General features: G+C 35.2%; 2 protein-coding genes across 5 annotated transcripts in view; one reads left to right on the top strand and one right to left on the bottom strand.

Annotated features, from left to right (window-relative positions):
- Nucleotides 1-1,027: 1,027 nt before the first annotated feature.
- Nucleotides 1,028-16,560, bottom strand: part of LOC117210299 (titin) — a 245,115-nt gene continuing 229,582 nt past the window's right edge. For all 4 annotated transcript variants that reach the window (XM_033453195.1, XM_033453192.1, XM_033453193.1 and 1 more), the window contains 24 exons: nucleotides 16,401-16,448; nucleotides 15,996-16,109; nucleotides 15,728-15,880; nucleotides 15,058-15,421; nucleotides 14,169-14,484; nucleotides 13,397-13,685; nucleotides 12,820-12,888; nucleotides 12,579-12,711; nucleotides 11,744-12,180; nucleotides 11,051-11,320; nucleotides 9,652-10,030; nucleotides 9,286-9,440; nucleotides 8,839-9,129; nucleotides 8,579-8,720; nucleotides 8,064-8,333; nucleotides 7,308-7,753; nucleotides 6,637-6,936; nucleotides 6,125-6,279; nucleotides 5,889-6,039; nucleotides 5,427-5,504; nucleotides 5,252-5,356; nucleotides 4,086-4,283; nucleotides 3,689-3,994; nucleotides 1,028-2,738 (listed from right to left, as the gene is read on the bottom strand). In XM_033453195.1, the coding sequence (XP_033309086.1) occupies nucleotides 2,536-2,738; nucleotides 3,689-3,994; nucleotides 4,086-4,283; nucleotides 5,252-5,356; nucleotides 5,427-5,504; nucleotides 5,889-6,039; nucleotides 6,125-6,279; nucleotides 6,637-6,936; nucleotides 7,308-7,753; nucleotides 8,064-8,333; nucleotides 8,579-8,720; nucleotides 8,839-9,129; nucleotides 9,286-9,440; nucleotides 9,652-10,030; nucleotides 11,051-11,320; nucleotides 11,744-12,180; nucleotides 12,579-12,711; nucleotides 12,820-12,888; nucleotides 13,397-13,685; nucleotides 14,169-14,484; nucleotides 15,058-15,421; nucleotides 15,728-15,880; nucleotides 15,996-16,109; nucleotides 16,401-16,448 (5,372 nt within the window). In that variant the 3' untranslated portion in view covers nucleotides 1,028-2,535. The remainder of the gene's footprint in view (nucleotides 2,739-3,688; nucleotides 3,995-4,085; nucleotides 4,284-5,251; nucleotides 5,357-5,426; nucleotides 5,505-5,888; nucleotides 6,040-6,124; nucleotides 6,280-6,636; nucleotides 6,937-7,307; nucleotides 7,754-8,063; nucleotides 8,334-8,578; nucleotides 8,721-8,838; nucleotides 9,130-9,285; nucleotides 9,441-9,651; nucleotides 10,031-11,050; nucleotides 11,321-11,743; nucleotides 12,181-12,578; nucleotides 12,712-12,819; nucleotides 12,889-13,396; nucleotides 13,686-14,168; nucleotides 14,485-15,057; nucleotides 15,422-15,727; nucleotides 15,881-15,995; nucleotides 16,110-16,400; nucleotides 16,449-16,560) is intronic.
- Nucleotides 6,183-16,560, top strand: part of LOC117210300 — a 66,225-nt gene continuing 55,847 nt past the window's right edge. The window contains exon 1 of the transcript XR_004488083.1: nucleotides 6,183-6,301. The gene's annotated coding sequence lies outside the window, so the exon portion shown is untranslated. The remainder of the gene's footprint in view (nucleotides 6,302-16,560) is intronic.

Here is a 16,560-nt window from a genome sequence, read left to right as displayed (position 1 = left end):
ATAGTAAATCAGTGTAACAAGATATGGAGAAGACATCGATGAAATACCGCGATGTAGCACCCCGCATCAGTAAGTCAATTTTCGAATACATATTATATAATATTTGTATATTAACATAATTAAAAATTTAAATATGCAAGGATGTGCGGAATAACGCTGCGATTAACAGTGTTACAATATATATATTTCCAACAACTTTGTACAACAATACAAGTTAGTAACAAGTTAGTAAATATTAGAGAATCCGGAGAAAATCCAGACATTTCCATTAGGTAAATTTTCCGGTCAGCTGCTCCGTAATTTCTAAGAGCGCACAATAAACCTAAGGACCTTTTAAGTACCGGCTATAAACTGAAAATACTTGCAGGATTAACAGTTTCTGCAAGCTAATAAGGTTCAGTTTAGGCGGGGCCTTAGGTTTGTTGAGGGTGTACATAACGGTCAGCGGACCCTTAGCGACCCAATACCGAGGGACGTCGCACGGTTCCAATCACGCGACGTAACAGAAGCGTTAGATAGATTTAATGTCAGATGAATCTATTGTATTTTTGTGTCTTTTATTTCGCGCGCTTTCTAGCCATAGACGAACTTACCATTTTTGTGTCACTTCCAACGTTACCGACTCAATGTAGAATAAAATGACGACATTCATGGTGGTTAGAATTGGAACTATAATTAGTACTATAAACATAATTTCTACATTCATATAACAAGTCTTGACATTCATTAAGGAAAACAACATGGAACACAATGAATCTTGTTGTCTTTCATATTGATTTTTTACGACTTAATTTTCGGATGGTTTCTTCCACTCTTTCGGTATAAGTATTGGATCGAATTGAAGTATTGAATTTGATAAAAAGTTTTCTTTTAAAATTCTATTTCAATAAAACAGTTCATATGCGCATCTCATATTGCCTTTATTTGCTCATTCTTTGCTACTTGATTCGAGTCTAAAATAAAATACACATTACGAAACCTACTATAGGTAAGAAGGGATCTCTTCATCGAATAAAAACTCCATATATTATATTATATGCAATAATTTAATTCGCAAAATGTCTTACAATATAACGTCGAAGTATGCGACGCGTTGTTGGTGAATTATGCTGTTGTTTTTGCACCTATATTTTGTTACGTCTCGCGACACCAACCACGCGTGGCATTTCTTCGTTTCGTTTTCTAGTCTCTTAATGACCAGTCGCATGAATAATCGGCACCAATGCCGATTTATTATGAACAATTATTATTAATTACATCGGCAATGGTGACGAATAACAATTAAATATAACATTATACATTACGAATAAATACTAAAAGTAATCCTCGCAAACTTGGGTGAGTAACCGAACGTTGCTTTCCGTTCGCAATTATAATATAAATACAAAGGGTGGCATGGATAACGAAGGGATGGACAATAGGATGGTTTAGGATTGGGGGAGAAAGGGTTCAAGTATACTTAATCGCTTCTAAATCGCTTCTTTACACAAGGTACTCGATCGATTCCGATCGTTTATCACATTCTCCGACGATCTGTTAGTCTCGGGGCTTTTCGAATTTTCTCGTCGAATATTTCACAATAGCGTACTGTTTTAACGAAAGGAATATCCCGAGGAAGTCAGGATGTTTTCATTTTCAAGTACAGCGCAATCGTGTTACTGAAAATTCGTGCAAACTTTCCATTCATTTCAATAGCTAGCTATTCATTCGAATATAATGGAATTATTTGAATAATAGAAATAATTATACAACCAATAAATAATAAATAAGAATAATTTCTATAATATTAAATAATTCAGAAACGAAGAAAGATCACAGCGAATCTTTATGATAGTAAGAATATAATTAATGTTATTTATAATTTTACTTAAAATGCTTGAGAAATAAAAAGATAAGCTATATCATAAAGATCACTGATAACATTTCTTAGTTTATTTCCAAACATACTTCTCCTCGCTGGATTCACGAATTTTCAGTAATACGATTACCCTTATCGATTATTTCGTGAATCGGAAGAATGGAAAGAATTCCTCTTCCATTTGTATCGACTCTAAGTATACGTGAGGAAGTCTTGGTCCGTTAAAAGATGAAAAAAAGAAAAAAAAAGTATTATTACTACGCTGACTAGATTCTACACCCATCCAGTATCGAACCTTACATTAAATCTAGTCTCTATACGCGTGCTTCTAAAAGAGAGGAACGATTCGATAATGTTACATTGATTTTCCTTGTTTCACGTATGACGATATTCACCGAGGGAGATCAAATAGATACGATAAGCGAATTCACCGAAGAAGAAAGTAATTATCCAAGTCGTTCGAAATATTATACGAACACGATTTGTTGAGAATTTCGTTAGAAAAAAGAAGAATGAAATTTCTGTATGAAATTAATATCAAAGACGTTCCTTATTGTCTCTGTTGATTTTCTTTTTGTCTTACTAGCGCGTTAAATTGTTCTGGTCCTCGATAAGACGAAGAACGAATATAAATTGATTCTTCGTCTTTCCTTAGCCATTAAAAATCGTAGAAATGCTTATTCGAAGAGTTTCTTAGCATAATGCCAAATGCGGAAGAAGTATTCGTCTTGTCTGAGAAGTCTCGCCCTCGCGTACGAATGGATATCGGCATCCATGTTGTGCTCGCGTAGCCAAGAACTCGTGTTCTCCGTGCTGAAGCTCATCGACGCGGTTTCACCTTTCTCGGTGGCTTCTGCTACTGGCTCCACTACGGCTAATTCTGAAAAATAAAACGGAAAATTGCACGTGCAGGCAAGTCGAAGCAAATTGTTCAATTGGATGTATCGATTTGAGCATTCTTCAAATTTAACAACAAGATACAGAAGTTCTCATACTCGAATGTATCTTTCGATTCAACTTTGTTCTAAGGAACAGGATATTATATAGGGATTTTTAAATCTAAATATCGTAGATGTTGAAAATGACAACGTGAGTTCGCGCTCGCCATCTATATGCAGATGCGCTAGTTACAATAAATAGTAACTAGAAATTAGTTCTAGATATAATCGATAGGTTTAAGATATTCTTTTGTTTTTATTCCTAGTCCATGTAAGAAAGCGCAATATTCGCATGTAAGAAAGCGCAATATTCGCATGTAAGAAAGCGCAATATTCGCATGTAAGAAAGCGCGATTTTCGGCTTAGAACGGTGTGATAGATTTATCCAAAGAATAAAACAATAGCTATTTCGATCTCTAGATACAGAAATAACAACAGGAGATTTCGAAATCTGAATCTAAAATACACAGTGCGAAATTATAGAATCAAATATTTCAGCATCGCGGAGGTTTAGAGAGAATATGATTTACAAATATTAAATTTCGCTTTTGCATTTCTAAGTGTTTCAAATATACGTGTTATTTACAATGTTTAAAATATTCTAAATACCAAATGTCCTTTGTAGAATATTCAAGAGGTCGCAAATATCGCTATTCAAATTTTCAAGATTTTAAATCTAAGATTTTTAAAAGATTACATTCGTTTCTTTGTCGAGGTGGATGGTACTTTGAACAGATTACGAATATCTTATTTCAAATTTCTGAAAGTTTCTATATAAGCGTTCTCTCGAGAATTACCAAAAAGTTTCCAAAATCTTCTCTCCAAGATTTTTCAATGTTTTCGAATGTTCCTTTAACAAAGCATCTAAAATGGTAAATTAAAAACGACGTACCGGAAGCTGGTATGATCTTGACTGGTTCATCAGACTCCAAAGGATCGCTGTGACCGACTTCGTTCCTGGCAAAGATCCTGATCAGGTACATATGGTTCTCCTGTAAATCCCTGATATTCAATTTCTGTGTTTCAGCGTTCACTTTGCCTACTTCCATCCACATTGTCTTCTTCGCGTCCCTGATAGCAATTTTGTAACCTTCCAATGGTGCTCCACCATCGGATTCCGGTCTGCCCCATGAAATTACGACCGTGTTCGCTGCGATCTGCCTGATTTCCAATGGCGCTGTTGGTGGTGATGGCACGTCTGTGAAATCGCGAGCAATAAATTACAATTTCAATGAAAATTCGCACACGATGACTAGATGTATACATATCTATAAAAGAAGAATACTTACTGGCATGAGTCATTAGGGTAACTGGTTCTGAGTTTGTAGGTAAACTGAGTCCCATGTTGTTCTCTGCGAAGATCCTGAAGATAAATTCGCTCTCTTTCAAATTTTCTATGCAATGTTGAAGCGTCGTAGCGTCCAGGGTGACAACCTTCGTCCATCTTGCTCCTTTTCCAATCAATGGCCTCTTCTCGATGATGTATCCTATTTGGGATAGAATGCGGAAACGCAAGATTATTTTTCTATAGCCCCTTTAATGAAATTATTTATTTTACGTTTATATATTATATCGAATGTTATGGTTTCATATAAATAATCAAACGATCCCTACTCAGATTCATCTTATCCTATTTTAACACAAAACTTATACAGACATTTTCTTCAGTTCTATTTTAACGAAATGGCTATCGATATACCGTAAAGGTAAACGAAGGCGAGAAAGTTTATTTACAAGGGTTTCGTAGTTTCATAGGTTCATACTGTGACGAACTACGTATGTATACGTATATGATAATATGGTAAAGATCGATTTTAAATTTTAAGAGAAAAATGTGTAGACACGAGGGTTGACGTAACAATCAAAGCGACGTGGAAAATGATTTTCTAATCGTTTAGAACGTCGTATTTCTCGTAAGAAATTATTTGTAAGTAAGCGAGCTGTTCAACTACAGCATATACTCTCCATACGATTCTGAAGATCTGTATCTATAGTCTACAATATTTATATAATTTACTATGTCCAGATATTATATTACACTATTAAAGATGGTATCTCACTGGGGGTAGCCATCCACATGTTATATTATTATACCACTAAGCTATAATATTTTACCAAATGTCTTACTGGACAAATTGTAAAATTCAAATAAATAAAAAAAAAATTTTACACTATTATCTTATATTCGGTAATGATGGATTTTAAATTTTAAGAGAAAAATGTGCAGACACGAGGGTTGATGTAACAATCAAAGCGACGTGGAAAATGATCTTCTAATCGTTTAGAACGTCGTATTTCTCGTAAGAAATTATTTGTAAGTAAGCGATCTGTTCAACTACAGCGTATACTTTCCATACGATTCTGAAGATCTGAATCTACAGTGTATAATATTTATATAATTTACTATATCCAGATATTATATTATACTATTATACTATATTTGATTAAAAATTACCTGTGAGCTCTGATCCTCCATTGCTGGCTGGCGGAGACCAACTAAGTGTGACGCTCTTACTGGTTACATTCGTCACTTGTACGTGTTGTGGACTCGATGGAGGTGCTACAAATAACATTGAACGTCGATCAGTAACAAAACGCAAAGTACAAACTATGAAGATAATGAAACTTACTTTTACTCATGACTACCTTCGTTGACGGGAATATGCCAAGCAGAGCGTACATGGTGTTTTCGGTGAGCTTTGTTATTTCTAAGCGATAGCGGAAGCGTTAAATAAGCGGAAAGTTACAATGCAAATGATTCAGAAGCGTTAGAATGATAATTTTTTATCTACGTGCTATCGTTTTTTTGCTTCAAAGCGTCTAAAACTTCGATTGTAGAATTAATATTGTTTAAGCTATTTTTGTTACGTACACTTACACGGTTAATTAAATTTCCATCAAAATCGATCAATTTAATTGCTAATTGCCATCTAAAAGTCTCGTAGAAATGCTGTTATTATTTTCTACATTTTTAACATTTGAAACTTTAATTGCAAGATTGAAATCTCTTTAAATTATTTTTGTACAATAGCTTATAGCGATTTAAGAAATTAATATTGTAATTTTCAATAAGGATCGATCGATTTGCTTACTGATTCGTCTGCCTGCTGAAATTGGTTCTTCGGCTACGTATGGAGGACCAGTGCCAACACTGTTCTTCGCTGTTATCCTGAAGTTGTACGGTACATCTGTCTTCAGATCCGATACGTTCAACTGCGTCGTTTCGTGCTTTGTGCTGCCGATCTGTAAACAATATTTTCAGTGTAATCAACAAGATGCACTATGAATTTTCGTCAAAATATTCTCCCAAAGAGAATTCTTCTATCACCTTCTGCCAAGATTTCTTCGATTCTTCTTTCATTTCAACGATATATTCGGTTATCGGTGTTCCACCGTCGTTCTCTGGAGGCTGCCATTTTATCGTGAAGGACGTCTTTGTCATTCCTGATACTTCTAGCGGTCCTCTTGGTGGTCCAGGTGGCTCTGCGAAGATACGTTAATTATGGTAATTTCACAAAGCTCAGACACGACCAAAAATCTTACACGCGGTTTCTGTTCTTACAAATGCAATATTCGATCGAACGTTTTCTAGACTTTGAGAAAATCCAGTCCTTGAAAATTATTATTAACAGAAACGTATATCTTCTGACATTCTTGTAGAGGAGGCGCGATACACTAAAATTTCAAGGCAATTTTTCCCAGAAGCAATTATTATTTAATCGATTCGTAAGAAAATGTGAAACGGCTGGTAACGATATAAAAAGACAAGAAGAAAAGACGAAGAAATGTAAACTAAAGGTAAAGCAAAACTCACGTAGAAAATATAAACGTTCAACCTACCAAAGGAAGTTCTCATTTTGACCGTTTCCGATTCCAATGGTTCTGACGCTCCGACAGCGTTCCTGGCGATGATTCTGAACTTGTATTCCGCATTCTGTTGCAGTTTATGCACACAGAAGCTCTCCACTTCTTTGTCGATATCGACCATCTTCACCCAAGCTTTGCCCGGTTCGCATTTCTCGATCGTGTATTTTTCCAGTTCGATTCCACCATCGTCTTCTGGTGGTCGCCATTCGATGGTGACGCGATCTTGTCTGATTTCCTTGAAGTTCACTGGTCCTTGAGGCCTGCTTGGTTTATCTAAGACATTATAAACGGTTTATGATTAATTTAGAAAATAATACTGTAAATGGTCGGTAAGAGAAAATGATAAATGTTTGAGAATTAACTTAGAAAAGAGAAGATCGTTGTTAGATCGCAGGTTTTTACGCATTCATAGAAGATTCAAAAGTACAAAAATGCACAAAATGCGCGTAATCTGTAGAAATATATGAAATATCTAAGGTAGAACAGCCGTTATAATATTTAGCAAGTGGAACGAATTTCTGTTTAAATTCTATTTCTTCAGTTCTCTCTATACAAGTATAAATTTGCATAAGTATCTGCGACTTAATTGTTATATTTCTTCCCTTGAAGATATTGTTATAATTCGTGAATAATAATAACAATACCTATGACTCTAAGATGTAAGTCAACCGAAGAGCTGCCAGCTTGATTCGCTGCCTTTGCTGTATAGGTAGCTGTGTCTTCTCTAACGAGCGAAGAGATAGAGATAGTAGAGGTCTTTTCTTCTGTCTGAATGGATACACGTTTATCCACTATCTTCTTGTTGTTCTTCGACCATGTAATTTCTGGTTTCGGGAAGCCGCTCGCCCGAATATCGATCTTCCATTGGCTGTTCACCGGAAGTTTCTGACTTGCCAAATTCTCGTCGTACGTGATCTTAGGCGGCTCTTGCACTTTCAGTTCGCACGTGGTTTCTGCTGTTCCTCTTTCGTTCTTTGCTTTCACTGTGAAGGTCGCCGACGATGTTTCCGTTGTCTTCTCGATCGTGTACTTTGCCACGCGATTTTCGTACGTGATGTTACTGTCTTCGAAAATTTCGTCATTTCTCAACCTGAAAGCAGATGAATCGGTTGAAATTATTTCCTACTATTGTTGATATAATTTTTGATATTTTAGTACACTACAATCTTTTTTGACAAGACGATCTTGTAGGTTGATTTAAATGTAATAAAAACTATACTGAAAATTCGATAGACAAGTTTCCGGTTCAAATAGCTCAAATCAAAAGAGATTTACAAGAAGATGAAAATTCGATGGAAAAATTTGTACTTTGGTTAATTTAAATTAAGAAGAGAAGAGTAAAAAAGTATCTCTGATAAAGTTTCATGAAATTTACACGATTCGATAATGAAAATTCGTACCAAGTAATCTGAGGCGTCGGTGTTCCTCCAATGACGCAAGATAGGGTGACTGTTTCTCCAAGGCCAACGATGACACTCTTCAGAGGTTCTAGAAGAACTGGTGGTTCTGCAGCCGATGGTTTTGTTATCTTTATGTACGGAGAAGTTGGTGATGTTTCACCTGGTCCAGCCTCGTTTGCAGCTGTTACTCGGAAGGTGTACTCCTTGTTCGTGGTTAATTTCGTTACCGTATGTGTTGTTTCTGTTATAGTCTCTGTAATCTTGTTCCACCTTTAAATTAAAAAGATAAATATATTTCATAACTCATATCTATTATTCCACTGAAAAACATCAATCAAGATTTACTATAGCTTCATCGTATTGCTCTTAATTAAATATTTTTGTATACTTGAATATTTTCTTCGCAAATCAATTCTAACTCTTTTTATTCAAATATTCTACTCGGAAGTCATTCCTACATTGTTCTATTCGAATATTTTATTCAAGCCTTTTCCCATTTAATAAAATATACTCACGTAGCTTCAGTCTTTTCTTGATACTCCAGAATGTACTCAACGATGGGCGAGTTTCCATCTGAATCTGGTTTCTTCCAGTGAAGCGTAACACTATCCTCAGTTATTTCCAATGGTTCTGGTGCTCCAGGTGCACTCGGTACCTCTGTAAATACACAGATAACGTAAGAACAAAATTTATCAATAAAAATGTATCGTACAATGAAAAAACAAAGAAGATGAAATATTCTAAAAATTATCTTGAAATTGTTAAAAATACTTACGGACGATAACGACGTTGATCTCGATGGTAGCCTCTCCGACGTTGTTCACCAGTTTCAAAGTATAATCACCAACATCTTCTTCTTGGATCTTCCTGATTGTTAATACCGCGGATTCTTCACCGATTGATGGCACGACTCGTTTCGATTTTGTAACCACGTTGCCGTTCACTGTCCATTCGTCGTTTGGTTTTGGCGTTGCGCTGAATTTCACGACTACTTCCACGTCTTCGCCTTTCCTTACTTTGTACTTCTTTGGTGTATCCGGACTAATCTTTGGCGCCGTTTCCATAACTGTGAAAATTTAAACGAACGATAATATCAGTTAAACATTATCGATCGTTAATAGCGATAAATTTTGTCGTTGAATAAATTTCTCAAATTTTTTAAAACGTTTAAATACAGACATTTCTTTAATTTCGTTTGGCAGATATTTAATCTGAACATTACCTTCGACTCTTAATTTCGATGATGTTTTCACGTTCGTTACCGCAGCTGTGTATTCCGCGATATCTTTAGCGGTACATTTTTTCACGATCAGTTTCTTCACGGTTCCCTCATCTATAATGGTGTACTTGGACGATTCCTTAAGAACTTCCGTTTTCCTATAATGTCATTACGTCAAGTTTTATTTTTCTCTTAATTCGATATAATTATAGTCATTTGTATATATCGATATTCGAAATAATTATCTATTTTAAAATGTAATACACAAATTTGCTTTTCGTTATATAAAAGACGTAACATTATATTTATACACATTATCTAAATAATTATTTATTTATTCACATGTATTATATTAATATTTTATCTTACCTCATCCACGTGACTGGAACGTCGCGTGATATTTCAATAACGAAAACGGCATCGGCGTTCAATGGTACAAGGGTGACATCCGGTAATTTAGTGACGAATTCCACGCCAGGTTCCTCTACGGTCAACTTGGCTGTTGATTTTTGTTCACCGACTTCGCAGGAATAAACGCCTGCGTCCTCCGGTTCCGTATCGTAGATCTTCAGCTTCTGTCTCTTGCCATCGATCGACAATCGGACGTGTTCCGAAAATTGTAACTCTTGTCCATCTTTGAACCATCGAACCAACGCATCTCCTTTTGTTAGTTCTATCTCGAATGTTGCCCTCTCGCCTCTTGCTATTGTCACATCTTGCATCTTCGTAATAATTTCCGGTGGTAGTTCTACGATAATTTGTAAGAAAAGATGGTAAATAGTACATCGTCATACTGTAAACTTTAATTTAATACTCGTGAAATAGTAGTTGTTATTTGTAAATTTTCTAAGTGCAGTTCTAATCTTTAGATATTGGACTTTTTATATCACAGATTGCATCTATTTCATAGAGTGAAACGACAATTATAAATTGTTGTTGTTGTATAAGACCTTGGATTTTGACAAATATATATAGGGTGGTTGGTTACTGGAGGTACAAACGGAAAGGGAGTGATTCTACGCGAAAAAAGAAGTCGAAAGTATAGAATAAAAATTTTTCGTTCGAGGCTTTGTTTTCGAGAAAATCGACTTTGAAATTTCGCTCGGTACGCGTGCACTTTATCGCGTCTCGCTATAACGGATCTCACTGTAGATCGTCGAAAAATTAAAAAAAGAAATTTTTATTCTGTATTTTTGACTTTTTTTTTGTACCACCAGTTACCAACCAGCCTGTATATATAATAAAAAGAATATATTTATGATAAAAATGAAATAATATATATAGAGGTATCTTAGGTATAATAATTAGATATACAGTGACTACAAAAAGTATTGGTTCATACCTTTACTTTGTAATGAAATGTTTTCTGATCAGATTCTTATTGTATGTTTTATTTTTATATTGGGTTGGCAACTAAGTGAGTGCGGATTTTGTCATTAGGTGGTATTGACAAAATCCGCAATCACTTAGTTGCCAACCCAATAGTATCAAATTTTTATACTCGTACGAAAGTGCTACTAAATGATATGAAATTTAATATACTTGGGTCAAATTAACTAGCATACAAATGCTCTAATGAACACATTGGAGTGCCAATATATTTTGTAGCTATTGTACCAAGTACCATTTATGTAGATATATCTAAACTAGGTAAATGACAAATTCTAAATTATCCAGGTGATAGTTGGTTAGGTTTCACGAATTTTATGATAGATACATTTAAACAGATGTTTCAATATATTCAGTACAATAAATTAATAATATTTACCAATGACGGTGACTTCCGCTGAACATTTCTGATCGATAAGGCTGCACGTGTATTCTCCTTCGTCATGGACGGATGTGCTTCTAATGAACAATTTCCTAACGGTACCTTCTTTAACAAATTCCAATTTCTCTTTACTTGGTCCCAGAGGCTCGCCATCCTTGAACCATTTAACGTCCGCTGTCGTCGATGTAACTTCAACTTCCAAAATGGCAACGTCACGCTCCTTTACTTCGCAGTCTTGTAACTTCTTCACGAATTCCGGTTTCGTGGCTGTAACATTAAATTTCAATTACCTACGCGTCATACTTTTTCTTCAACGAATCGCTGTAAAATCGATCGTAATATTTTCCTTTAATAGTCGTCACGGATTTATACACTTTTTGTACCATCTATGTAATTATGCGTTTGTGGAAAATTTAAAGATGCAAAAAATGCACAAACTACACATAATGTGCAAAAGTATATAAGATATTCGTTATAACATTTAATAAATAAAAAAATCTCTACCTGGAGACTACTTTTTTAATCGCGTCCATAAAAATGTGAATTTCCATAAATATCTATTCGCGGTCTGATAATCGCTGTAAACCTAATCTTAATAATTGCATTCAATGGTTGTAGATTCAAATGTTTAATTTACAGTGACGTAGAGATTCTTATTGTTATTTATATATTATTTACAGCGATTCTTACCTTTTACCGTAACTTTGCTCGACGTCGATTGATTCTTCACGGTGCACTTGTAAGTTCCTTCGTCCGTAGGATTCGTTTTCTTGATCACCAGCTTGTGCACTCGTCCTTCGTGAATGATCTCGCGATGATCCATTCCACTGATCTCCTGGTCGTTGTGCCACCATTTCGTAGACACGGTGTGCGATGTTTCACAGGTGAGTTCCAAGGTCTTGTACTCGTCGATGACGACTTCCTTCTCCAGAGTCTTGGTGAATGTTACTTTTTCCACGTCTACCGTCACTCTGGCACCGTGAGACGCTTTTCCAACTGGATTGCTCGCCACACACTTGTAATCGCCTGCGTCTACCTCTGAATCCGCGTTTCTGATCTCCAGTACGATGTTCTCGCCGTCGTAGGTTTCTGTGACGTTCGGTGATTTCTCCAAGGGTTTGTTGTTTCTATCGAAAAGTAAGTTATTGAAACGTGCTTTGATTTATACCGACGACTAAAATATATAATACGTGTTCGAAAGAAATTAAAATGGAACAGTGAAAATGACTGCTTTATCGGAAATTATTCAAATCCCTAACAGTGCACCGTTGTCCATAAAATTACCACGAGAAATAATAAATTGGTTATTTTGATCATTTAACGGCAATAAAATATTTTAGAAGTGAAACAGAATACAAGTCGAGGAAATTCAATAAATTCATCGTTCTTTCACTACTCAGGTATTGCAAGTACAACGATATGTGTTGAGGTTTGAATTAAAAAAAAAAAGCAAAAAATAAAAATCTTGATATTTCACAAATAGCAAATAACGCAAATTTGGAAACAATAAAGTAGCTAATGATACCTTAACCACGTGACTTCTGGTACAGGGTTTCCAGTAACCTTCGCCACCAACTTGAAGGTACCTTTCTGCGGAACGGTGAGTTCTTGGAACCGTTCCGTGAAGAGTGGCGGTTCCGGAGCTCCGCTAGGTATTTCTACAAGAGTGCACAGATAAATATCATTTTTCGCTATTACTTAGACAATTTCGTTATTAGATTATTGCAAATACACAACAAATTAACGCAAGCAGAAGCATATCCTACCCTTCGATACACTGTGCTGTTCGTATGTTTGTTGCTGGAAGCTAATGGTCAGGGAAGGCTTCAAGTTTACTGAAAAATGATGTAGCGAAGCATGTTGCAGCATTAATATGTACAAGCGTAATGCGATATTATTTAATCTAAATTTAATGAGCATTGTTAGAGAAATTTGTCTCATTACGACACGTATCGAATCAATTTCCTGATACGTTGTCGCATGATTATTCGAACGATACACATTTTGCGTTTTACTTTGTTTCTATTGTAAAAATTAATTAAAGTCTTCATTGAATTCTTCATTGAAACAACGAACGCTATTTCGATTCTGTATTATTATTATTGGCAACTAAGTGATTGCGGATTTTGCCGTTAGGTGGTAATGACAAAATCCGCAATCACTTAGTTGCCAACCCGATAGAAATCGGCTTGATTAGAAGTCGTTGGTGTCTTCGATTGAAACGGTTCATCAGCCTTTGATGCCATTCAAATAATTACGAATGAATAATTATGAACAAGAAGCTTTCATCGCAAGAAGCTAATATTCTGCGCAAAGTATGACTACGAGTTCCGATATTCTTACTTTCAACTGTTAACGTAGCTTTCGTTTCGGCTGTGCCAAGATCGTTGGTAGCTACCACAGAATATTCCCCTGTGTCAGATACTTGAGGTTGAATCAGCGTGAGCGTATTCACGTGGCCATCTTGTTTCGGAGTCAAGCCTTTCAGTGGTTTACCGTTCTTGTACCAAGTTACTTTAGGAGCTGGGTTTCCGACGATTTGTGTCGATAATACCACGGTTTCACCTTCCCGTATCACGTACGATTGCAATGGTTCTAGAATCTCTGGCGGCTCGTGTTTGCCAGTCTTCACCTGTGCAATTAGATTGAAATTTTTGAGAAGCAATATCTCTGTATACCATATTCAAATGGAACGACTTTTTAATTATCAAGTTAGAGAAGAATCGAGTCCGCGTAACAATCATTTCGTAAAATATTCATAATTTAATATTCTTTTCGTGTACATTTTTTTAAGTAACATCTACATTTAAGTAGAACGAAACTTGCGAATTAGCAAAGTAGAGAAGCATTCGATCTGTGCAGTATTTATTTTATTAAAGATTAAAATTTGTATTTTCATCTATTCGATATTCTATCAAAAATCCTTCAATTCGAATATTAAATTATGGAAGAAGAAATTGCCTAACAAATTAATGGAATTACGTAGCAATTTCGAATTAATTGTATGATATTATCGAATTACAAATAATAATAAACTCTAGAACTAGTGAATTGCAATTATCAAATAGTAATAATAATCACGATTGAAGTACTATTATTATTATTATATACAAACCTTCATAGGAATTTCTATAGTAGCTTCACCTTCCCTGTTTCTAGCAACGATAGTGTACTTTCCTTCCTGTTTCTTTTGTACTTTAGTGATCTTAATTACGCTGCAGTACATGTGCATGTCGCTCTCGGTAGCAACCACGATGTTCTCTTTGGTTGTAATCTGCGTATCCTTGTAGTACCAGGTTATTTCTGGTTCAGGTACTGCCACCAGTCGACATTCCAAAATCACATCATCACCTTCGTTGACGTATTTCGCTTTTGGTTTCCTTGAGAACGTTGGTGGTATTCCCTCCAAGATGTCGGCGAGAGATGATTCTCTGCAGACATTTATTTGCAATTATATAGAACACATGTTAGGTCGTCCGAAAAGTTTCTTTCGTTTTATAAGGAAACAATGGATGCACAAGATTTTCCGTTTTATATTATTTTATCGAATTACGTATGATCCATTTCGTTCTATCAAAATAAAGATCACAACGTTCGACAGATTAGGTTTCACGTTTGTATAAAAATGCATCGTTGTAAAAGACGTGTCTGTAAGAGAAAGACACTTTTCGGACAACCTAATATTTTAATTATAATTATTTAATTAGAATTGCAATAGGCGTAGAAAAAATATTTACGTATTTTTCAATTATTATTATCACTAATTTTAAGAATAAGGAAACATACTTAATCCAACAAATAGCATATTATATTTGTTTAAAAATTCGAGAAAATATTAATAATATTGAAATAATAGAAATAGTAAATAATCAAAGATATCCACGAATGAAGAAATTAATAATTGAATGCAAGTAATTTATTTTAATGTTTTGCGATATTATTAATAATATTTTCCAATCTATATCTAAAAAGAGATATGGAAAATCCAATGGGAAAAAACGTACCTTGAGAGGCTCTTTCTGGATGGACCAGTAAGATCCGATCCATGATCAGAAAGAGGCGCTTCCACAATTAATTCTGTGGTACTGGAAGCGAAACCAGCGGCGTTCTTGGCGACACAGGTGAAGGTGCCAGCATCTTCGGGGAACACTTCCCTGATGATCAAAGTTGCTACATTATCGTCGTCGTAGTACATTTGGAAGTCAGGTGATGGCTTGATGATGGCTGTCTGTCGGAACCAAGTTATCTGAGGCCTTGGTAGACCCTCCACTTGACATTCGAATTGGATCGTGTAACCATCTGGTGTGTGAATTGGCTGCAATTTTTCGATGAACCTCGGTGCTGATGTCTTCTCCCCTGGCGCTGGTTCTGTGATTATTAATTAATAATTTGCATTATATTTGTGACGCGAATTTTCTGCTAATACTTTTTACGATAACGTAACTTTTCTTTTGTTTAAAATGCAAATTAACGCGTTAATCAAATTCTTGTTAATTTGTGAAAACGTAAGAAATAATTACAGAGATCGTAAAGTAAAATTAGGTAATTTGTAATTTAATCAAGTGTGTGAGAAAATGAGAATGTTCATAATTACTTAATATTATTGGGAAATAATTTTCATCAAGATAAATTTTTACCGTTTTTAGTGAGTTAGTAAAGTGTGAATAAACTTACTTTCAAATACTGGTAATTTATCGATTTTCTCGTGCAATTTGCGCTGCAAATACAGAGTATAGTGCACTTCGTTGAGAAGATATTGCGCTGGAACCCAGCCCTTTTCTTCCGTCAGGTGTTTCTTCACGAACCACCAGTCTTGATTCGAATGGTCTAAAAAAGGAAACGTAAAAATAAAGATATCAATGCAGAACGTAACAATAGTACCGTTAACCTAGTTACATCGATATAATGATGCACCATTTCGTGTAGAAACGTATCAACTTACCGATAACGTAAACTCTTTCTCCTTCGACGAGGTTGATGGCTTCGTCAGTTTCTGCCACGTACGAGCAAATCGAGAACATTGTGTCGCCATCGCGTACAACGTATTCGATTTCGTCTAAAACATCAATTTATTCAAATACGTTATTCATCAATATTGGAGTAAGAATGACATGAAAATAAAAATAGATAAATTAGAGAATCACTAGTATAAACGATATGAATAGAAATGAAATTGCATAAGATTGATAGGTTGACATATTATTAATATGATAAACATTAACTTTTTAACCCCAAACATTAAAAAAAAATAATGAACAGACGCAAAGAGTGTGTATAAAAATCAAAATAATACGAAAAACGATTCAAATAGTTTTCAGCAATGTATTTTATTGGAACATGAACGTACCTTCCTCTGAAATGTCTTCTTCTCTGGTGATACTAAGCGAGGCCTCTTCTGTAAAGGGTCAAACAAAGTATTATAACAAAAGTAAGCAAAATCAATCACACAAGCCGATATCTATTAATACAATCAACTATTGAAGCGTCAATATATTCTATATATTTTA

This window comes from Bombus bifarius, unplaced genomic scaffold, assembly GCF_011952205.1.
Source record: "Bombus bifarius isolate JDL3187 unplaced genomic scaffold, Bbif_JDL3187 scf7180000008199, whole genome shotgun sequence".
NCBI lineage: Eukaryota > Metazoa > Arthropoda > Insecta > Hymenoptera > Apidae > Bombus > Bombus bifarius.
This window is presented reverse-complemented; position numbering and strand designations above follow the sequence as displayed.